At 44.5% G+C, this 21,249-nt stretch overlaps 1 protein-coding gene across 2 annotated transcripts in view; it reads right to left on the reverse strand.

The window, feature by feature from the left end:
• The window catches only part of FBXW10B (F-box and WD repeat domain containing 10B), a 31,875-nt gene extending 11,833 nt beyond the window's left edge, over positions 1 to 20,042 (reverse strand). Inside the window, exons 1-9 of one of the 2 annotated variants that reach the window (XM_069750621.1) lie at positions 19,342 to 20,042; positions 14,231 to 14,410; positions 14,032 to 14,159; positions 11,142 to 11,261; positions 9,417 to 9,526; positions 9,126 to 9,329; positions 6,831 to 6,952; positions 1,074 to 1,222; positions 669 to 811 (exon numbers count right to left, since the gene is read on the reverse strand). In XM_069750621.1, the coding sequence (XP_069606722.1) occupies positions 669 to 811; positions 1,074 to 1,222; positions 6,831 to 6,952; positions 9,126 to 9,329; positions 9,417 to 9,526; positions 11,142 to 11,261; positions 14,032 to 14,159; positions 14,231 to 14,410; positions 19,342 to 19,843 (1,658 nt within the window). In that variant the 5' untranslated portion in view covers positions 19,844 to 20,042. Of the gene's footprint in view, positions 1 to 668; positions 812 to 1,073; positions 1,223 to 6,830; positions 6,953 to 9,125; positions 9,330 to 9,416; positions 9,527 to 11,141; positions 11,262 to 14,031; positions 14,160 to 14,230; positions 14,411 to 18,752; positions 18,878 to 19,341 lie in introns of those variants that run through there. The other variant, XM_069750622.1, reaches the window with a different exon arrangement.
• Positions 20,043 to 21,249: the final 1,207 nt, after the last annotated feature.

Consider the following 21,249-nt stretch of genomic DNA (forward strand, 5'->3'; position numbering starts at 1 on the left):
CGTCTGGCAGAGGCTCTGAGCATGGAGCCCGCTCGGTAGAAGCCCTGAGCGTGGAGGCTGCCCGGCAGAGGCCCTAACCATGGAGCCCGTCCGGCAGAGGCCCTGAGCGTGGAGCCCATCCGGCAGAATCCCTGAACTTGGAGCCCGCCCGGCAGAGGCCCTGAGCATGGAGCCCGTCTGGCAGAGGCCCTGAGTGTGGAGCCCATCTGGCAGAGGCTCTGAGCATGGAGCCTGCTCGGCAGAGGCCTTGAGTGTGTATCCCGCTCGATAGAGGCCCTGAGCATGGAGACTGCCCTGCAGAGGCCCTAACCATGGAGCCCGTCTGGCAGAGGCCCTGAGTGTGGAGCCTGCCCAGCCAAAATCATGACCGTTGACCCCGTCCGACAGAGGCCCTGAGTGTGGAGCCCGCCCGGCACAGGCCCTGAGCGCAGAGCCTGCCTGGCAGAAGCCCTGAATGTGTAGCCCTCCTGGCAGAGGCTCTGAGCGTGGAGCCCTCCCGGCAGAGGCTTGCACGTGGTGCTCTCTCAACAGAGGCCCTGAGCGTGGAGCCCTCTCGGGAGAGGCCCTGAATGTGAAGCCCTCCCGACAGAGGGCCTGAGCGTGGAGACCATCCGGCAGATGCCCTGAGTGTGAAGTCTGTGTGGCTGCACTCTGTACTGTTGACTTACTTTGGATGCCTGAAGGTCATCAGCCGTTTCTGAAAAGTTCCCATCATGCTCCAGGCAATGACGTATCCATCCAAACTCCCCGATACCAAGTGCCACTGATCAAATGCCAGGCATTTTATAGCTCCCTGGTGGCCAGGTACTGTCTAATCAATGGAAAAGTGGAAAACATCAGCAAATGTAGGACAAACACTGATACTGTGGTGGAGGAATAGAATCCTTCAGGTCGATCTCTAGAGGATTTTCTGGCCATATGTGTTTCTGTATAAGACAAGCTCTCCAGTTATCTTATCCCTCGCCATTTTCAAGATCTCTGACAGCAAGCAAGCAGAAAACCCCAATATATTTTTTACTAAAATATGTGAAGCTTCAACTTTACATAAGGCCTTGCATATTATTCTTACCCACCTTGATTAAATTGGCAGATTCTAGGTGCCAGACTTTGACAAGACCCTTCTCACAGCCGCTCACCACCAACCGGTCCCTGATTTTTACAGCCAGAACAGCGTCCTTGTGCTTAAACGTGCGCAGACATTTTCCGGTAGTGATATCCCACACTATAGGGAGGAGATGCCAGAGTTGTTAGGATTGGAACATGCCACAATCATTTGGAGGAGTTACTAGGAACCATCGGTTTTACGATTGGATTCCCTCATACAGAAAGATATTTACTGGAGACAATTTCCCTTCGACTTAGACAACATAAAAGACACTTGTGTGGGGCTCAGCTGATATTAGGAACTGGATATTTAAAATGGTGTGTTTATTTTTGCAACCATTTTAGGTAGCTTTGAATGACACCATTCACTTTACCACATAATGTACTGACAAAATGTGTAGCAATAATGAATAAAAATGCAATGCAATGCCACCTTTTTTCCCTTATTTATTTATAGTGTTCAATGTGCTTAAAAATGACCTGGTAACATACCGTATATATTCTAGCATAAGCCGACCCGAGTATAAGCCGAATCCCCTAATTTTGCCACAAAAAACTGGGAAAACTTAATGACTCGAGTATAAGCCTAGTGTGGGAAATGCAGCAGCTACCAGTAAATGTCAAAAATAAAAATAGATACCAATAAAAGTAAAATTAATTGAGACATCAGTAGGTTAAGTGTTTTTGAATATCCATATTGAATTAGGAGCCCCATATAATGCTCCATACAGTTCATGATGGGCCCCATAAGATGCTCCATACAAAATATGCCCCATATAATGCTCCATAAAGTTTATGATGGGCCCCATAAGATGATCCATATTAAAATATGCCCCATACAATGCTGCACAAAGGTTAATAATGGCCTCATAAGATGCTCCATACAGACATTTACCCCATACAATGCTGCACAAATGTTGATTATGGCCCCATAAGATGCTCCATACAGACATTTGCCCCATATAATGCTGCACAAATGCTGATTATGGCCCCATAAGATGCTCCATAGAGATATTTGCTCCATATAATGCTGCACAAATGCTGATTATGGCCCCATAAGATGCTCCATAGACACATTTCCCCCGTATGCTGTTGCTGCGATAAAAAAAAAAAAGACATACTCACCTCTTGTCGCTCAGGCCCCCATTAGCACCGGCACACTATGTCCCGGAAGCATTTTGCTGTGTTCCGGGACATAGTGCGCCGACGCATGCGCACTAATGGTTTTCGGCTTTGCCCGCAGTTGGGCAAAGCATACTGCGCGTGCGCAAGGCAAGATTGCTTTGCGCATGCGTTAACTAGGGAGGAAAGCGAATCAATGGCAAGTCAATTTCGCGACCAGCGTGCGGCCAGCGGGAAAATAAGTACTGTATATACTCGAGTATAAGCCGAGATTTTCAGCCCATTTTTTTGGGCTGAAAGTCCCCCTCTCGGCTTATACTCAAGTCATACCCAGGGTCGGCAGGGGAGGGGGAGCGGGGGCTGATGTCTAATTATACTCACCTGCTCCTGACGCTGTCCCTACAGGTCCTTGGCGCCGGCAGCTTTTTCCTGTACTGAGCGGTCACATGGTACCGCTCATTACAGTAATGAATATGCGGCTCCACCTCCCATAGGGGTGACCGCTCAGTACAGGAAGAAGCAGCAGCATCGGGAAAACAGGGACTGCAGAGCGCCAGGAGCAGGTGAATATAATGGGGAGAGGAGCGCAGCGCTGCGCAATATTCACCTCTCCTTGTTCCGGGCGCCGCTCCATCTTCAGCGTCTTCTGTAGTGACGCTCAGGTCAGGGGGCGCAGTGACATGGTTAGTGTGTGCCCTCTGCCTGAACGTCAGTGCAGAACAGGGGTGTCACCTACACAGATAATGAGTTGGTGATTAAATTATCACCTGTGCAGTACAAGGAAATCCTGAAAACATGACCTGTTTGCAGCCCTCGAGGAATGCAGTTTGACACCCCTGGTGCAGAAGATGCTGAAGATGGAGCGGCGCCGGAACGAGGAGCAGGTGAAAATTGAAAGTGCCGGGTGCCTGAGCGACGGAGAGGTGAGTATGTGATTTTTTTTTTTTTTAATCGCAGCAACAGCAAATGGGGCAAGTGTCTGTATGGAGCATCTTAGGCTGGTTTCACATTTGCGTTTTTTGCCGCTGCGTTTTAGCGCAAAAAACGCATGCGTTTTTTCCCTATACTTAACATTAAAAATGGATGCGTTTTGCCGCGTTTTGCCGCCGCATGCGTCGTTTCTATGCATGCGTTTTGTTGCAGAAATGCAACATGTAGTAATTTCTAGCTGCGTTTTTTTGCGGCAAAAAAACGTATTGCTGTCTATGTAAACGCATGCGTTTTTAAGCACGTGCGTTTGCATGCGTTTTAATAGAAAAACACAAGAATACACACTGATAAGCCAACCCTAACCCTAAGGGATCCTAACCCTAATCCTAAAGGATTAGGGTTAGGATCCCTTAGGGTTTGGGTTAGGGTTAAGGTTAGGATCCGTTAGGGTTAGGGTTAGGATCCGTTAGGGTTAGGGTTAGGATCCCTTAGGGTTAGGGTTAGGATCCCTAGGGTTACTAGGGATCCTAACCCTAACCCTAGCTATTTCTGTTTATAGTGGGTTTTCTTGTTGATTTTGATGATTGGCAGCTGTCACACACTTCTCATCATGCGTTTCAAAAACGCAAACGCAGGAAAAAACGCATGTAAACGCGTCAAAACGCCGCATTTGTATTAAAACATGCAAAAACGCATGCGTCTAAAAAACGCAGCGTTTAAATGTGTTTCTTCACCAAATGCGTTTGCGTTTAAAACGCTGCGTTTTTAAACGCAAATGTGAAACCAGCCTTATGGGGCCATAACGTTTGTGCAGCACTATATGGGGCAAGTGTCTGTATGGAGCATCTTGTCGGGCCATAACGTTTGTGCAGCACTATATGGGGCAAGTGTCTGTATGGAGCATCTTGTGGGGCCATAACGTTTGTGCAGCACTATATGGGGCAAGTGTCTGTATGGAGTATCTTATGGGGCCAGAACGTTTGTGCAGCACTATATGGGGGAAATATCTTTATGGAGCATCTTATGGGGCCATAATCAACATTTGTGCATTATATTGGGCAAATGTGTCTATGGAGCATCTTATGGGGCCATCATAAACTTTATGGAGCATTATATGGGGCTCCTGATTTAATATGGATATTCAAAAACACTTAACCTACTGATGTCTCAATTAATTTTACTTTTATTGGTATCTATTTTTACTTTTGACATTTACCAGTAGCTGCTGCATTTTCCACCCTATGCTTATACTCGAGCCATTAAGTTTTCCCAGTTTATTGTGGCAAAATTAGGGGGTCTCGGCTTATACTCGGGTCGGCTTATACTCGAGTATATACGGTATTTGATATACTGCTGATTTTGGCAGTTTTCCCACCTACAAAGAATGGAGGGGCCTGCAATTTTTATAGACATAATCTAAAAAAAAAGCAAGAAAATCACATTGTTTGATTTTTAAATAATTACATTTTATTTTGTTGCATGAAATAATTATTTGATCACCTACCAACCAGCAAGAATTCTAGCTCTCACAGACCCATTAGTTTTTCTTTAAGAAGCCTCCTACTCTGCACTCATTATCTGTATTAATTGCACCTGTTTGAACTAGTTACCTGTATAAAAGACACCTGGCCATACACTCAGTCAATCATACGCCAACCTCTCCACCATGATCAAGACCAAAGAGCTGTCTGGACACAAGGGACAAAATTGTAGATCTCCTCAAGGCTGGGATGGGCTACAGGACAATAGGCAATCATCTTGGTGAAAAGGCAACAACTGATGGCACAATTCCGATCTTCCTCGGTCTTGGTCTCCTTGGAGGATCTCGCCTTTTGGGTGGGGGTAGGGATGATTCTGAGAAAGGTCAGGAATCAGCCCAGAACTACACAGGAGGATCTGGTCAATGACAGGAAGGGAGCTGGGACCGCAGTCTCAAACTTTACCGTTAGTAACACACTACGTCGTCATGGATTAAAATCCTGCAGGGCATGCAAGGTCGCCTTGGTCACGCCAGCACATGTCCAGGCCCGTTTGAGGTTTACAAATAATCATCTGGATGAACCAGAGGAGGTAGGGGAGAAGGTCATGTGGTTTGATGAGATCAAAATAGAACTTCTTGGTATCAACTTCACTAGCCGTGTTTGGAGGAAGAAAAAGGATGAGAACAACCCCAAGAACACCGTCCCAACCGTGAAGCATGATGGGGGAAACATCATACTTTGGGGTTTGTTTTTTGCAAAGGGGACAGGATGACTGCACCGTTGAAGGGCGGATGGATGGAGAGATTTTGGCCAACAACCTCTTTCCCTCAGTAAGGCGGGGTTCACATTAGCCTTCAAGGGGCTTTGTGGAGGGTTGCATATGCCCTCCGCTAACCCCGCCAACTTGCACATACTTCTATATGTGTCCTGCGTACCTATCTTTAACATTGGGTATGCAGGACATGTGGATGTATGCGGATCCGTCGTTTTGACATGCCCGCCGTCCGCAGAAAATCAGTCATCAGTGATCAACATTAAAGATTTTATCACCTGTTCTACTAAAGGCATAATTTATAGTATTATGTGTCCTTGCAAAAAAAAATATACATAGGCCGGACTATACGCCCAATGCATGTGAGGATTAGAGAACATTTGTGCAACATCAACAAAAAGTTCATGTGACATCCTTTATCCCAATATTTTGTCAAACACCATGGGGGTTCACTAAAAGATATCATAGTTACTGGACTCAAAATAGTTAAAAAAAGACTGGCGTGGGGGCAATTTTATCCATCAAATGTCACGTGAAGAAACCAGATGCATATTTGAGATGAATACTTTGGCACCTAACGGTTTAAACAGCGAAATCGAACTGTTTGCCTTTTACCAATAAGTACCAACAGATGCGGCATGCTATATAAGACACACATCATGCACACAGCACCATCCCTGAGGAAGGAGTCAGCGACTCCGAAACGCGTAGGATAGTGTGGTCCTGTGTGCGCCTCGTAGCCAGTCACGTGAAGGTATCACGTGTCAGTGACGTCACGCAAGGTCCTGTACCTTGCCGGCTCTATACTCTTTAACCAAGCCGCAACTGCCAGTGCATGGCAGATTTGGAGCTTCTAAAGGGGTACGCTAGTCACCGGCCGGGACAGCGTCCTCTGTATTATCATTCAATACTCACTATTGCTCTCTGGTATCGGGCATTATTGGAACGAAAATCCAGACAAGGATCCAGACGCACGCCCCTTATTATACAACTAAAGGACCTTCTCAGACGCAACAGGAAACATCTGAATAAAGTCCTTAGGATTGAGGTAATCCCATATTGCCATTTATTTGGACATTTATGTGAGATGAAGATGGTGTTTTTACTTATATTCTTATTTATTTATGTTCTTAACTGAGTTTTTAGCGCAAATATTTTAGATCTTCCCTTTTATACAGGATAGGGACCACACAGGGTTTGTATGTAGTCAGAAGCCACGGACACATAAGTCTGCCTAGGAGTTGTATACACAACAGTAAAGAAAAAATTGAATTAAGGCTATCTGCAAATTTACTTTGGAGCAATAGTGTTTGTAAAGATGGACATGGCGGCAGTATATTATTACGCTGTGTTATATGATTGTTCTATGGTCATTTTCTTATTATACCGCTATTTTATTGGTGTCCCAGTTTCCTCCTGACCTTTTACGAGTCCATCTTTTGCTCCAGAAATCAGCAAATCATCTTGAACATCCAGGCATGTAATGGTCTTCATGTGTCCATGATAGATCCTGAGGCACAGACCAGTGTGAAGATCCCACTGCCTGCCAGACAGAACAGAGGTCTTCATTATGGATCCCCCCAGCCTATCTCATGGTAAGGGTACCCTGACGGGGGAATTCACAAGGAATATTCACACTATAGTATAGTAGCAAGATGTTACTTTTGTTTTTCAATCATCCTTCATATACTGAGGTCAGCATAAACTTATTTATAAACAAGCCGGGCTGCAGGTTAAAGTATGGAGGGTGTATAAAAATATACCATTTTTTTTTACAATGGCACTGCTGCGAATGTTGAGATGGAGGCCATAAACTTAATATCACTGATCATAACTTTTCTCTGATGGAGCCGACAAGCAGTGTAAGGGTATGTGCACACGTTCAGGTTTTTTTTGTGTTTTTTCCACAATAAAACCGCATTAGAAACTGCAGACATATGCATCCTATCATTTAGAATGCATTCTGCAATTTTTGTGCACATGATGCGTTTTTTTCCGCGAAAAAAACACATCGCCCTAAAAAAAGCAGCATGTTCATTAATTTAGCGTTTTTTTCGCGTTTTTCCTGCTATTCTATGCATTTGGAAAAAACGCAAGAAAAACGCATCAAAAACGTGAAAAAAACGCATCAAAAATGCGAAAAAAAAAAAGGCGCACGGATTTCTGGCAGAAATGTCAGGTTTTTGTCAGGGAAATTTCTGCCAGAAATCCTGACGTGTGCACATAGCCTTAACCCCTATCTGACCTCGGACGGGATAGTACGTCCGAGGTCAGATCTCCTGCTTTGATGCAGGGCTCCGCGGTGAGCCCGCACCAAAGCCGGGACATGTCAGCTGTTTTGAACAGCTGACATGTGCCCGTAATAGGCGCGGGCAGAATCGCGATCTGCCCGCACCTATTAACTAGTTAAATGCCGCTGTCAAACGCAGACAGCGGCATTTAACTACCGCATCCGGCCGGGCGGCCGGAAATGACGTAATCGCCGACCCCCGTCACATGATCGGGGGTCGGCGATGCGTCTCCATTGTAACCATAGAGGTCCTTGAGACCTCTATGGTTACTGATGACCGGTGGCTGTGAGCGCCACCCTGTGGTCGGCGCTCACAGCACACCTCCATTTCTGCTACATAGCAGCGATCAGCAGATCGCTGCTATGTAGCAGAGCCGATCGCGTTGTGCCTGCTTCTAGCCTCCCATGGAGGCTATTGAAGCATGGCAAAAGTTTAAAAAAAAAGTTGAAAAAAATGTTAAAAAAATAAAAAAAAATAAAAGTTTAAATCACCCCCCTTTCGCCCCAATCAAAATAAATCAATAAAAAAAATATAAAATCTACGCATATTTGGTATCGCCGTGCTCAGAATCGCCCGATCTATCAACTAAAAAAAAGCATTAACCTGATCGCTAAACAGCGTAGCGGGAAAAAAATTCAAAACGCCAGAATTACGTTTTTTTGGTCACCGCGACATTGCATTAAAATGCAATAACGGGCGATCAAAAGAATGTATCTGCACCGAAATGCTATCATTAAAAACGTCATCTCGGCACGCAAAAAATAAGCCCTCAACCGACCCCAGATCACAAAAAATGGAGACGCTACGGGTATCGGAAAATGGCGCAATTTTTTTTTTTTAGCAAAGTTTGGAATTTTTTTTCACCACTTAGATAAAAAATAACCTAGTCATGTTAGGTGTCTATGAACTCGTACTGACATGGAGAATCACAATGGCAGGTCAGTTTTAGCATTTAGTGAACCTAGCAAAAAAGCCAAACAAAAAACAAGTGTGGGATTGCACTTTTTTTGCAATTTCACCGCACTTGGAATTTTTTTCCCGTTTTCTAGTACACGACATGCTAAAACCAATGATGTCGTTCAAAAGTACAACTCGTCCCGCAAAAAATAAGCCCTCACATGGCCAAATTGACGGAAAAATAAAAAAGTTATCGCTCTGGGAAGGAGGGGAGTGAAAAACGAACACGGAAAAACGAAAAATCCCAAGGTCATGAAGGGGTTAAGCATGATATCATAGCATTTACCTGAGTTTATGATTACAGAGGTGGTAGATTTTGATTAATAAATAGCAGGGAGCCATTGGATAGTCATCATGCTGGACAATTCAGAGAGGACCACCCCACTTCCAAAGTACAAAACTGAGCCATGTACATGATGCTCCCCCTATAAGCACAGGGATGTCATGGCAATTATTAGCTAGTCATACCTGATACTGAGATCAAACCCTCCACTGAACACGAGGCCCCTTTCCTCACACAGCCGTACCACACGGATGCTGCCAGCATGTCCCTGAATAAGGGGTGGGATCTGCGCCATGTCCACCATATCGTACAGCTTAACTTTGCGATCTCTTGAGCCAACGGCGACCAACCGTCCCCCATCAAAATGGATCACTCTGGACGAGTCACCTCTAAAGGGCAAAAAAATATATAAAGTTGAGGGAAAAAGTTGTGCACCCCAATTGAAGTGCCAGTCTGATATCTAAGGTGCCACGTACTGTCCTGTTAGTATGAGGACATTGTATGAGCCGCAAAAGAGGTTCCTCTCCTCCAGGGGCACAGCAGAAGTCTCTACATCCGCATAGGCTGCTTCCAAACTTTCTCCAGGCTGCAGAAAAGAAAGTTTAGCACCTCCAGTGTCTTCACAATTACCTCATTTAAAAACAAATGCTTTGCTAAGATACTCTGTTCTGTCGGGGACCCTGCACCTTCCACTATGTAACCTCAGTCTGTGATCCATCGCTAGGCCAGCACACTCCTCTCCTGAAATACTCTGTGCTGCCAGGGACCCTGCACCTTAGTAACATATTAACATAGTTAGTAAGGCCGAAAAAAGACATTTGTCCATCCAGTTCAGCCTATATTCCATCATAATAAATCCCCAGATCTACGTCCTTCTACAGAACCTAATAATTGTATGATACAATATTGTTCTGCTCCAGGAAGACATCCAGGCCTCTCTTGAACCCCTCGACTGAGTTCGCCATCACCACCTCCTCAGGCAAGCAATTCCAGATTCTCACTGCCCTAACAGTAAAGAATCCTCTTCTATGTTGGTGGAAAAACCTTCTCTCCTCCAGACGCAAAGAATGCCCCCTTGTGCCCGTCACCTTCCTTGGTATAAACAGATCCTCAGCGAGATATTTGTATTGTCCCCTTATATACTTATACATGGTTATTAGATCGCCCCTCAGTCATCTTTTTTCTAGACTAGCACGGTGGCGCAGTGGTTAGCACTACAGCCTTGCAGCGCTGGGGTCCTGGGTTCTAATCCCACCCAGGACAACATCTGCAAAGAGTTTGTATGTTCTCTCCGTGTTTGCGTGGGTTTCCTCCGGGCACTCCGGTTTCCTCCCACATGCCAAAGACATACTGATAGGAATTCTAGATTGTGAGCCCAATCGGGGACAGTGATGATAATGTGTGCAAACTGTAAAGCGCTGCGGAATATGTTAGCGCTATATAAAAATAAAGATTATTATTATTATTTATTATTATTTATTAGACTAAATAATCCTAATTTCGCTAATCTGTCTGGGTATTGTAGTTCTCCCATCCCCTTTATTAATTTTGTTGCCCTTCTTTGTACTCTCTCTAGTTCCATTATATCCTTCATGAGCACCGGTGCCCAAAACTGGACACTGGACACCTTCCACTATATAATCTCAGTCTGTGATCCATCGCTAGGCCAGCACACTCCTCTCTTAAAATACTGCGTGCTGCAGGGGACCCTACACCTTCCACTATGTAATCTCAGTCTGTGATCCATCACTAGGCCAGCACACTCTTCTCCTAAAATACTGCGTGCTGCCGGGGATCCTGCACCTTCCACTATGTAATCTCAGTCTGTGATCCATCACTAGGCCAGGACCCTCCTCTCCTGAAATACTCTGTGCTGCCGGGGACGCTACACCTTCCACTATATAATCTCAGTCTGTGATCCATCGCTAGGCCAGCACACTCCTCTCCTAAAATACTGCGTGCTGCCGGGGACCCTGCACCTTTCACTATATAATCTCAGTCTGTGATCCATCGCTAGACCAGCACACTCCTCTCCTAAAATACTGCGTGCTGCCCGGGGACCCTGCACCTTCCACTATATAATCTCAGTCTGTGATCCATCGCTAGGTCAGCACACTCCTGTCTTGAAATACTCTGTGCTGCTGGGAGCCGTTTTCTTTCAGCCATCAGCGTGTGACCAGTCCTGCCCCATGTGTTCCCACCTTTGTTTCTTGGTAGTACTTCTCAAGCCTTGGTAAAACATTGCCATCTTCTCCGACTTTCGGTACCGGTATCGCTTGGATTTTGGCATATGAAACGCTCACCCCTTTATATGAGGTCCCCTGTCAGAAATACATAGCAAAGGAAAGCAATAGCAAAAAACATTAGATTTGACCCGAACTTTAACTGTAGAGACCCTTCTCCCATTTGTCTCGCCATGTGTGTTTCCTCTTGACAGCAAAAAGTGACAGACTATAAGGTTGTCAGATTTCTACCCTTCTCCCTGTGACAGCTCGGCAGCAAATAGTAAAATGGATGATGCCACAAAGTGTCATTCAGGTAGTACAGCGATGTCTCTCTTAGGTTAAGTTCACATTTGCGTATGTGTCTGCAGCGTATTGCCTGCATGCGCAAATGCATGCCAAAACGCATGCAAAAGCATGCTTACGCTTGCTCATCATCTTGCGCATGACGCAAACAAAAACGCTGCATGTGCATGGGTTTTGGCATGCGTTTGCGGTTTTTATGCGCATGGTGGAGGCGGTGATATCATTTTCTGGACATGTGCAGTCTAAAGTACGCATGCGTATCGAAAGCATTCGTATGCATGTCATTGCTTACCAATGCGTTCCCATAGACAGTAATGCGTTTTTTTGACGCAATCATCTGCAATCATCTGCATGCAGACGATTGCGCAATATTTGACGCCTCAAAAAATGCAACATGTTGCATTGACCGGACATCGCCGCACACCGCGAAACGATGCATGTGTACTCATCCGCAAGCGAACGCATGCAAAATCATGTGCTTGCGTACACAATGTTAAAGATATGTACACATGACACATGCGGATTGATGCGGATCGTACACTGCGCACACAGATGCAAATGTGAACCCGGCCTTAGCTGGCCTTTGTGGCAAAGGGTCTCTAAAGGAGTAGTGGTGGCAGTTTTCTGATTATCCTCCTGATAGCTGCCTCTTTACCAAGCACCAAGCTACACCGCCATTACTAAATCTTAGATTACCTGACTTCTCTTCTGACAGCTGCCTCTGCACAAGGTACCAAGCTGTTCTACATTACCACTACCGAACCTTGTATTTCCTGGCTATTATCCTGACAACTGCCTTTGTATCTGCTACATTACCACTACTGAACCTTGTATTTTCTGGCTACTAACCTGACAACTGCCTTTGTATCTGCTACATTTCCACTACCGAACTTTGTATTTCCTGGCTACTAACCTGACAACTGCCTTTGTATCTGCTACATTTCCACTACTGAACCTTGTATTTCCTGGCTATTATCTTGACAACTGCCTTTGTATCTGCTACATTACCACTACCGAACCTTGTATTTCCTGACTACTAACCTGACAACTGCCTTTGTATCTACTACATTACCACTACTGAACCTTGTATTTCCTGGCTACTAACCTGACAACTGCCTTTGTATTTGCTACATTTCCACTACCGAACCTTGTATTTCCTGGCTACTAACCTGACAACTGCCTTTGTATCTGCTACATTACCACTACCGAACCTTGTATTTCCTGGCTACTAACCTGACAACTGCCTTTGTATCTGCTACATTTCCACTACCGAACCTTGTATTTCGTGGCTATTATCTTGACAACTGCCTTTGTATCTGCTACATTACCACTACTGAACCTTGTATTTCCTGGCTACTAACCTGACAACTGCCTTTGTATCTGCTACATTACCACTACCGAACCTTGTATTTCCTGGCTACTAACCTGACAACTGCCTTTGTATCTGCTACATTAACACTATCGAACCTTGTATTTCCTGGCTACTAACCTGACAACTGCCTTTGTATCTGCTACATTACCACTTCCGAACCTTGTATTTCCTGGCTACTAACCTGCCAACTGCCTTTGTATCTGCTACATTTCCACTACCGAACCTTGTATTTCCTGGCTACTAACCTGACAACTGCCTTTGTATCTGCTACATTACCACTACCGAACCTTGTATTTCCTGGCTACTAACCTGACAACTGCCTTTGTATCTGCTACATTACCACTTCCGAACCTTGTATTTCCTGGCTACTAACCTGCCAACTGCCTTTGTATCTGCTACATTTCCACTACCGAACCTTGTATTTCCTGGCTACTAACCTGACAACTGCCTTTGTATCTGCTACATTACCACTACCGAACCTTGTATTTCCTGGCTACTAACCTGACAACTGCCTTTGTATCTGCTACATTTCCACTACCGAACCTTGTATTTCTTGGCTACTAACCTGACAACTGCCTTTGTATCTGCTACATTTCCACTACCGAACCTTGTATTTCCTGGCTACTATCTTGACAACTGCCTTTGTATCTGCTACATTTCCACTACCGAACCTTGTATTTCCTGGCTACTAACCTGACAACTGCCTTTGTATCTGCTACATTTCCACTACCGAACCTTGGATACTACTTCTTAACAACTCCGCAATTTACCTCTACCGATCCCTAGATAACCTAAATACTTTTCTGATAACCTTCTCTGTACCACAGCCATGCTCTGCTACATGACCATTACAAATCTATGCACTGCTTGCATCTGCTACCTCATTTTCCTGGTAGACATTATGGACTTTTACCACTGTTATCCTTAGCAGACATATTTTTTAATGTTTGGTTCTGCTTCCAATGGTGCTTCCATTATCGGGTAAACAAGAGGTATTAAAGTCCTGGGACCAGCAGAGTGTCTCAAATGAGGATGTTTTTGTGAAATTTTGCTGCCTAGTTGGTTCTTTTGGGTTGAGGTTGTAGGTCTGACAGCCCTATAATTTCCTGTTGTAAAGAGGATAGCAGACAAGTCCAGTAGTGATGAAGATTAACAGGTTGAACGCTTCTGGTTAGAGTTTTCCTTCCATACCTGCAGGATCATCGCCTCATTCCACACAAGGGTCTCAGCTTCGAGGTCCAGGAGAAGGTCCTGTGTCAGGTAGCACCAGTGATGAGACACGAAGAGACATCTGTAGAGATGCTTTTTCTTCAGGTATCCTACAAGGAAATAGGGAAAGTGACTGTGGCCTGAACTTGGGCTGGAAACTACCTAAGTGTTGGTTTTGTACCTAGAATTTTTTTGGAGAGATGCACCGGGAGGCAGCGGATGAAGTCTTTGTATTTCCTTACACCGGATGTTGACTGGAAGGAAGTAGGCACCACCATAAGAGACGGGTCATCTTGTGTCCGGGCTCGTATTTTACCTGATCCTTTCAGTTTGGATTTTTCCTCATGCGACTCCTGAAACTCTAGAAGAGTGAATATAGAAATATATCAGCTCACTGGTGACAGATTACTGCACATGAGTAGTCAAATGAGTTCTCATTGCCGCCTGTAAAATGGTCAATAGTTTGTACAGGCCAATAAATCATCTGGTGGTAGTGTTGCAGTCAGAGAGAACTTTATAGTCTATGGAGGTATTAGCAGAACTGAAAATTAACCCGTATGCATAGGATAGAGGATATTCTACTGATCTCAGGGGGTCTGACTACTGAAACCCTCAATGATCCCGAGAGTGCAGCTCTGGATTCTAAAAAGCTGCCCATCTCAAATAGATCAAGTGCTTGCTCAACTCCCCCTCCCCCGCTCCATTTATTGTCTATGGCACTCCTGGAGAAAGCCAAAAACAGCCCTCTGCTATTAAGTCTCATATGTCAAGCATGCACACCTCCAAGCCTTGCAAGATGGGGCTGTAGAACCCCGATTCGTTCCATTGATCAAATAGCTTTACATTTTGGGAATACCACTTTAACCCTTGGAAAAAAGTGCAGATTCTTGGAATTTGTTTAACTCTATGTGTTTGGTTCCTCTTCCGGAGAATCAATCACCATGAAAGTGAGAGGCAACAAAGTTCTGGGGCCAGCGGAGTACCTCAAAAGGGAGGGTAGAGGGTGTGATAGGGAAATTGTGCTGCCTGGTTTGCTTGTTTGGGCTATTTTCAGATAGCTTATTAGTTCAGAAAACTCTGGAATTTCCTGTTTTCAAGAGGAAAGAAAACAAGGCCGGTAGAAGTAAAGATCACCAGGAATAACAGCCAGGATTAACTCTTCTGGTTGGAGTTCTCCTTTAAAGGGAATCTGTCAGCTGGTTTTTGCTATGTAATCTGACAGCAGCATGATGTAGGGACAGAGACCCTGATTCCAGCGATGTGTCACTTAGTTTACTGGGTGCAGCAGTTGTGATAGAAGCACTGTTTTCTCTACTGCAGATCTAGCAGAGCTTTAAATGCTGAGCTCTGTATAACCCCACCCACATCACTAATTGGCAGCTTTGTGTGTACACTTTGTATGGACAGAAAGCTGATAATAATCAGTGGTGGGGGCAGGGTTAGACCAGGAGGCATGAGACATCAAGTCAGGGGTTTAATGATCACGGTTGCAGAGGGAGTGAACAGGCCCGTGGAGTTAGGGGCCCGCCAACACCAGAGCTTTTCTCAGCTGAATGAGCATTTTTCCAGCAGCTCTCTGCGCTGCAATAGCTACAGTGGCCACCAGCCTACCATAGGTCGGCAGCTGACATCAGCATGCCTGTTGTGAGTGATGTCACTGCCTTACACCACCCATCCCCTGCTTGACTATGGGGGAGGAAGAGGACACTGCTCACCATGTGAGTGAGAATAATCATTTATTTTTTTGTGTTTAACCCCTTCACGCCACAGCCCATATTCTTTTTTGCATTTGTTTTCAGCTCCCCTGCTTCCCAGAGCCATAACTTTTTTTTATTTTTCTATCAATATGGGCATGTGAGAGCTAGTTTTTGCAGGACGAGTTGTACTTTTGAACAAACCCATTGGTTTTACCATATCGTGCACTGGAAAACGGGGAAAAAAATTCCAAGTGCGGTGAAATTGCAAAAAAAGTGAAATTGCAAAAAAAGTGCAATTCCTCAATTGTGGGTTTGTTTTTTACCATATTCACTAAATGCTGACCTGCCATTATGATTCTACAGGACGTTAGAAGTTCATAGATACCAAACATGTATAGTTTCTTTTTTATTTAAGTGGTGAAAAAAAAATCCAAAGTTTGTTAAAAAAAAACAATTGCTTTATTTTCCAAGACCCGTAGCGTCTCCATTTTTCGAGATCTGGAGTTGGGTGAGGGCTTATTTTTTGTGTGCCGAGCTGATGTTTTTATTGATACCATTTTGGTGTAGATACGATCTTTTGATATTCCATTATTGCTTTTTAATGCAATGTTGCGTAATTCTGTCATTTTGTGTTTTTTTTTTGCTACTCCATTTACAGATAGGATTACGGTAATTCTTTTTATATCTTTACTCTGAACGCGGCAATACCAAATCTGTGTATTTTTTTTGCTATATTTTGAAAGGGGCAAAAGGGGGGTTATTTGTACTCTTAGATTTTTGTAATTTTTAAAATATTTTTAAAAACATTTTTTTTTACTTTTCACTTGTTTCAATAGTCTCCATGGGAGACTAGAAGTTGCGATCTTCTGATCTTGATGTATGTAGCAGAAATGCTCACCTGCTATGAGTGCCGACTACTGGGCGTCGTTCATAGCAATCTGGGAATGACAACCACAGGGGTCTGCTGCAGACCTTGGGTTGTCATGCCAACTCATCGGCGACCCGCGGTCATATGACATGGGCGCCCATGATTAGTGACATGCTTCCGGCGCAATCACATTAAATGTCGCTGTCAGAGATTGACAGTGGCATTTAACAGGTTAACAGCAACGGGTGGATTGCAATTCCACCCGCGGCTGTTAGGGGCCCATGTCAGCTGTTCAAAGCAGCTGACATGTGCCAGGAAAGATGTGGGCTCAGCGCCGGAGCCCACATCAAAGGAAGAGACACAACATGCGCTGTACATGTACTGCGGGTGTTGTGAAGAGGTTAAATGTGCTTGAAAAGAGCGCCACGAAGGTGCCCAGGATAGGAGACTTTACTACAGGAAGGGACCCATGATGGGGGACATTATTACAGAAAGGTGCCCAGGATGGGGAACTGTTGTGAATTCTGTGGCAGAGCTCCCTCCTGTGGTCACAAGTGGTACTTCGGCTGATTCTCTCTGGGAGCTTCCGTTTGTGGAGGAAAGTGGTACTGCGGCTTCTGAGTTTCCTCCCTCAGGTGATCTGGTGAGGTCGTTAGGTGCTTCTCTACTTAACTCCACCTAATGCTTTGATCCATGCTTCCTGTCAATGTTCCAGTGTTGGACTTGTTTTTCCCTGGATCATTCCTGTGGCCTGCTGCTCTGCATAGCTAAGTTCTTCTTTGCTATTTGTTTGCTATTTTTTCTGTCCAGCTTGTCTAATTGTTTTGCTTGGGACGCAAAGGGTGTACCTCCGTGCCGTTAGTTCGGTACGGAGGGTCTTTTTGCCCCCTTTGCGTGGTTTTCTTTAGGGTTTTGTGTAGACCGCAAAGTTATCTTTCCTATCCTCGCTCTGTTAATAAAGTCGGGCCTCACTTTGCTGAATCTGTTTCATCCCTACGTTTGTCTTTTCATCTTAACTCACAGTCATTATGTGTGGGGGGCTGCCTTTTCCTTTGGGGTATTTCTCTGAGGCAAGGTAGGCTTATTTTCTATCTTCAGGCTAGTTAGTTTCTCAGGCTGTGCCGAGTTGCATAGGCAGAGTTAGGCGCAATCCACGGCTGCCTCTAGTGTTGTTTGGAGAGGATTAGGGATTGCGGTCTGCAGAGTTCCCACGTCTCAGAGCTCGTTCTATTATTTTGGGTTATTGTCAGATCACTGTATGTGCTCTGACCGCTATGTCCATTGTGATACTGAATTGCCTATCACAACAGGGAACATTGTTACAGGAAGGGACCCAAGATGGAGGAAATTATTACGGGAAGGAGCCCAGGATGGGGGCCATTATGGTGGACAATATTACAGGAAGGAGACCAGGATGGGGGCCATTATTACAGGAAGGTGCCCAGGATGGGGAATATTATTACAGGAAGGGGCCCAAGATGGAGGAAATTATTACAGGAAGGAGCCCAGGATGGGAGACATAATTACAGGAAGAGTCCCAGAATGGGTGGCATTATTACAGGAAGGGGCTTATGATAGGGGACATTATTATAGAAATGGGCCCAGGATAGGAGACTTTACTACAGGAAGGGACCCATGATGGTGGACAATATTACAGGAAGGAGACCAGGATGGAGGATATTATTACAGGAAGGGGACCAGGATGGGGGACATTATTACAGGATGGTAGGCATTATTACAGGAAGGGGACCAAGATGGGGGATATTATTACAAGAAGTGGACCAGAATGGGGACATTTTGAAACAAAGGCCTAGGATGGAGGACTTTGCTAGATTCTTACAAGATAAGGGCCAGGATGGAGGTCATTATTACAATGCCATATACATCTGACCAACACCGTGGAGGGAGGCCCAGTCCAAATTTTGCACTGGGGCCCATAGGACGCTAGCTGTGACACTGCACCTAATCCTGTAGTGATAATCTCCTGCTGAATGTATTTGAACTAGAAAACACAGCCCAGTAAGTGACAAATCACTGGGATCAGGGTCTCTGCGCCTACATCATTCTGTTCTCAGATTACAAAGCAAAAACCTGCTGAGAGACTCTGTTTAATGCCACCCATCAACAAAATTAGTTACCTGGCAGTCTTTGGCTGCAGTTCCTTCTGGATCATTGCATCGCTCCTCACCATGGTCTCGGGAAGGTTCCCCGTCTAATCAATCACCGGCATTATGAGACTTTCTGTTTTATATATTGACATTTTTCTAACGTATTTTCACTCTTTGTGGCAGATACAAATACAAGTGCAGAGAGTCAAGTGAAAATCAAGTGAAACCAGGTCTGCACCGGGCGACATATTAAAGATTTATAAAGCAATTTCCTGAAGTGATGACGGCGATGAAAAGTCACGGGTTTTGGTAGGAAGAAGGATCACTTTTCATTGCTTTTAGATCATGTTACAAAAGGTTTTTTTTGTTAAGTAAATCTAATGGCTTCCTGTCACCTACTATGACTGAGCTCTCACTTTGTACACCTATTTACAAACTTTTTTTAGTTCTCACAAAAATATTGCAAAAACACACATTTTGTTGAAGGGGGTGTCTTATCTTATTAAAAGGGTTTTAAAACAGTTTTAATAATGTTTACTTTTACCGTCTTCTGCTTTCCCCATTACATGCAATTTCTGTAGAAATGATTACCTCTACACAGACATGCGAGGTTGATTACCTGTTTCCTGGGCAATGAGTACATGGATTAGGTTGGCAGCACTTTGCAGCAGGTTGGCACTGCACATCTGTAGCAGAAGCAGGGCGTAATTTGCTTTGGTCCAGTAGGATCCATTCCTGAACCATTCCCACGTTTCCGTTATAAATTGGCGCAACACGTGCTTGTTCAGTGCCCGGTTTGAGCCGCTTGTACTGAAGTCCTGCGCCAGGCTGGGGTTGATCCGTGACCGGCTGTAAGTAAAATCCTTGCCCAGAGCTGGTTCCAGCACTTTCTCCATATAGACCAGCAAGTCCAAACTCTTGAACCTCGTGATGACCCCAAATAAAAACTTTCTTTGAGCATAGTTCCCGGCCCTTGTAAATACTTCTTTGGTGATGGCGAGCTTGGTGGCCAGTACGCACGTCTCACACACTTGGCAAAGTGGCATTCGTGGTGACTGGTTCTCACAGCGTAGATCTGGGGCATATTGCAGCTTCAGCTCTGATATCTCCATGGTCTTCATGTTCCAACCAAAGGATCAAAAAGGGTATGATAATTATAAACACGAAAAAACTTGGCATGACATTTGCTATGACAAGGCGAAGACATCATTGGTGCCCATTTTGCTTAATAAATCAGCGCCTGGAGATAGCTGGTAATGTCAGATTCAATCTCAGAGCAGCTGCTGTTTGCAGTTTTTTCACCCTATTGTTGATGGCTCCAAGGAGACTGCAAATACTATAATTATCCTACAATAGGCACCCTTCCCGAGCAAGTGCTGTAAGTATTGTAGTAGAGCAGCAGCTGATTCATTGTAATGTTGTTCCTGTTATACAGTAACAGGCATTTTTCTAAGTACAGCAACTGCTACATACAAACAGGTAAGATAATAATAGAGAATAATGGTGATAAAAGGATAGGTAGATAGATGGTACATACTTTATCCCTTAAAACAGCCTTATAAAAGGACCAGGGGGCATTCATTACATGTGGAGGAAATCAATTCCGGTAACTAAATAGGAAAGGGTTCTTCACAGTTAGAGCAGTCAGACTGTGAAAAGCGCGACTGCAGGAGATACTATTATAAAAAAAATGGCTAGATGCCTTTGTCATAACAAATGGCATTGTGGGTTATAAATAATTTTCTGCTGGATAATGTATATGTGATTGAGAAATAATGAAGTTGATGGACCTACAGTATGTCCGTTTTTCAGCCTATGTAACAATGTATAGAGAGATAGATATGATCACTTCTCTCTAGTCAATAGCATAGCTACAGGAGCGGAACAGGCTACAGAACCCCAACAGTTATATTCGATAGCAGCACAGGAGACGTATTCTCCCTGCACTACCACTGTCTGTTCTGCGGCTTACAGAACGGTAGGGTGGGGGGCATGGCCAAAACTCTAATGCGGTAAGTCGGGAGCTCTGAGGAGTAAACCTCTAACTCAACTTTAATAGCTACCAGAAGTCTTTTTCCCCAAACATTTATATAATAGACCTGTTCAGCAAATCACCATGAACATTTTGAGATCTTCCCTGAAAGAATTCGACTCTCCAATCTGAAGTTGTTTAATAATAATAATTTTATTTATATAGCGCCAACATATTCCGCAGCGCTTTACAAATTATAGAGGGGACTTGTACAGACAATAGACATTACAGCATAACAGAAATCACAGTTCAAAACAGATACCAGGAGGAATGAGGGCCCTGCTCGCAAGCTTACAAACTATGAGGAAAAGGGGAGACACAATTGCTTTAGTTATTCGGACCAGCCATAGTGTAAGGCTCGGGTGTTCATGTAAAGCTGCATGAACCAGTTAACTGCCTAAGTATGTAACAGTACAGACACAGAGGGCTATTAACTGCATAAAGTGTATGAGAACATGATACAAGGAACTTTTTTTTTTTTTTTATGATAGGCCA

This window comes from Ranitomeya imitator, chromosome 2 (genome assembly GCF_032444005.1).
Source record: "Ranitomeya imitator isolate aRanImi1 chromosome 2, aRanImi1.pri, whole genome shotgun sequence".
Lineage (NCBI taxonomy): Eukaryota > Metazoa > Chordata > Amphibia > Anura > Dendrobatidae > Ranitomeya > Ranitomeya imitator.